The sequence below is a fragment of the Limulus polyphemus genome, unplaced genomic scaffold, assembly GCF_000517525.1.
Source record: "Limulus polyphemus unplaced genomic scaffold, Limulus_polyphemus-2.1.2 Scaffold426, whole genome shotgun sequence".
Lineage (NCBI taxonomy): Eukaryota > Metazoa > Arthropoda > Merostomata > Xiphosura > Limulidae > Limulus > Limulus polyphemus.
The window spans coordinates 477,278-479,385 of record NW_013666036.1 but is presented as its reverse complement, the minus strand read 5'-3'; the positions used below and the strand labels follow the sequence as shown (position 1 = coordinate 479,385).

General features: G+C 33.3%; 1 protein-coding gene across 1 annotated transcript; it reads left to right on the top strand.

Annotated features, from left to right (window-relative positions):
• Nucleotides 1-647: 647 nt before the first annotated feature.
• On the top strand, nucleotides 648-956 carry LOC106458182 (limulin-like). Its single transcript, XM_013917651.1, has one exon. The coding sequence runs from the start codon at nucleotides 648-650 to the stop codon at nucleotides 954-956; it is 309 nt and encodes a 102-aa protein (XP_013773105.1).
• Nucleotides 957-2,108: the final 1,152 nt, after the last annotated feature.

Genomic DNA, 2,108 nt, shown 5'->3' with positions numbered 1-2,108 from the left:
ATCCTGATGTTAAATATACTATAATCACAGGTGGCATTACAGCTAACCGATTCCTTATATAAATAACATTTTATATACATAAAACTATAGACAATCATGAACCAAAACCTGGAGTTTGATAATCATTACAATTGAAAACAAATGTTGTTTGTTCTACGAACATGTCTTTAGTTTCACAAAATACGTACAATACATATATACTAGAAAACGGAATCTTAGAAGTAAATAAAATGTTTACTTTTAAAATAATAAGTTATACGGTTTGTTGAACATGAAGTGTGAAGCATTCAATAAGTATTATATTGTTGTAAAGTCTGAAAATTAAAAGATATTTTGCGTGGAAATGAAAGACAAAACTTTCCCAATAGGCAAGGTCAATCGAAATCCTGAGCAGGAAATGGTATTTCTGGACGCTACTAAAAATAACTGCCATTCGACATTTATTTTTGAGCACTTCACTATTTTCTTCGCAGCGATTGGTTTATATAAGAAAAGAAGACCTAGGCTGTTAAACACACGGGAATATTCTCGCATTGCACGTTAAGTTCTTGGCTGGGCAAGTCTGTAATCAGTAGTAGACCATGACTTCTGTTTTTCAGTTGTTTCTTATTAACTGTATTTTTGTAGGAGTTTTCGTATCGTCAATGATGACATTGCGACAAGGCCACGTGGCAACAAAAGTCCGTTTCTTTCATTCTGACTCGAGCATTCCACGTCTTGCTATGATAGGTACTCTGCCTACAGTTCGAGACTTGACCTTAGCCTACTGGGTGAAGTTGTACCAGTTTGATGAATATTCAAACTCTATCTTCTCTTACGCTCATCCGAATGAAGACAACGAATTATATACATGGATTCAACTGAAGGACAAAATTCCGCATGTAGGGATTCATATTCATTCCGGAGAGGGTCATTATGTTAATATACCTTGTCTAGAGTTTGATTTAAAAAAATGACAACATGTGACGTACACGTGGTCATCACAAAGTGGGAACGTCAATGCTTACTTGAACGGTAAGCTTTGTACCAACATCACAGTCACTGTTTCCAGAGGCCAAGAAGTAAGGCCAGGAGGAATGGTCGTCTTGGGTGCTGACCAGGATTCTGTTGGAGGTGGCTTTAAAGTCAAAGAAACTTTGGAAGGAGAACTGACAGACTTGCATCTTTGGGATGAAACTTTGGATGGGGATCAGATCTCTGTTTTTTCTACATCCGCATGTAGAAGAGTAGGTGGTTTGGAGTTTCATGGAAACTTGATAGACTGGTCACGAAGTGCTTTCAGAGCCTTTGATGGAGTGTCATTCCATCCAACAACTTTGTGTCTAAGATGATCAGACAACAGATGTTATTCAGATATCTACTAATCGTAACATAGTTTTATGTTCTGTAATGATATTAAGATTTTAATAAACTTTTGAATAAACATGTTTTTCGTGGTATTTTGATTTAATATATTTAAGTATTCAAATAACTGTAAAGACTACATTTAACTTTGACGTTCTGAATTGTTGGGAAAAATTATGTTTAATTTACTTCTTTCAGAAAGTGTCTAAAGTTATAATAGAAAGTATAGTTAAAATTCACTGCTGTTACTCTTTCATTTACATAACTTTACTGCAAGAACTCTTCAGAACCCATGTCAAGAAACCATAAGACATCTATAAACAAGAATCAATTTTTAACAACAAGATGATGACAACATGTTTGTGAAAAATTAATAATTAGCAATTAGGATAACAATGGCTATAGACTTAATATACGATAATACATGTGGTTTTACTCAGTTTATTATTAACAAATCATTTAGCTTATACTAGTAGTGACATAAAATTCAGTTATTATCAATGTACTTTCGTGATATTTTTTGAAAAGAAACAACAAATAGATGATACTGGAAGATTTCTAGAACATATATATGTTTATCTGTAAGGGAAGTGAAGCATTAATATTAGATATTACACTACAAATATTGTCTAGACCGTGTTTTAAGCAACCGTGGTGTCCGACTTATACTATCAGAAGTGTTAAAGTGATTGATTTTAATATATTTTGACAACAGGTAAAACTTTCTGAAACCAATATCTGTACACTTTACAAAGATATCTATG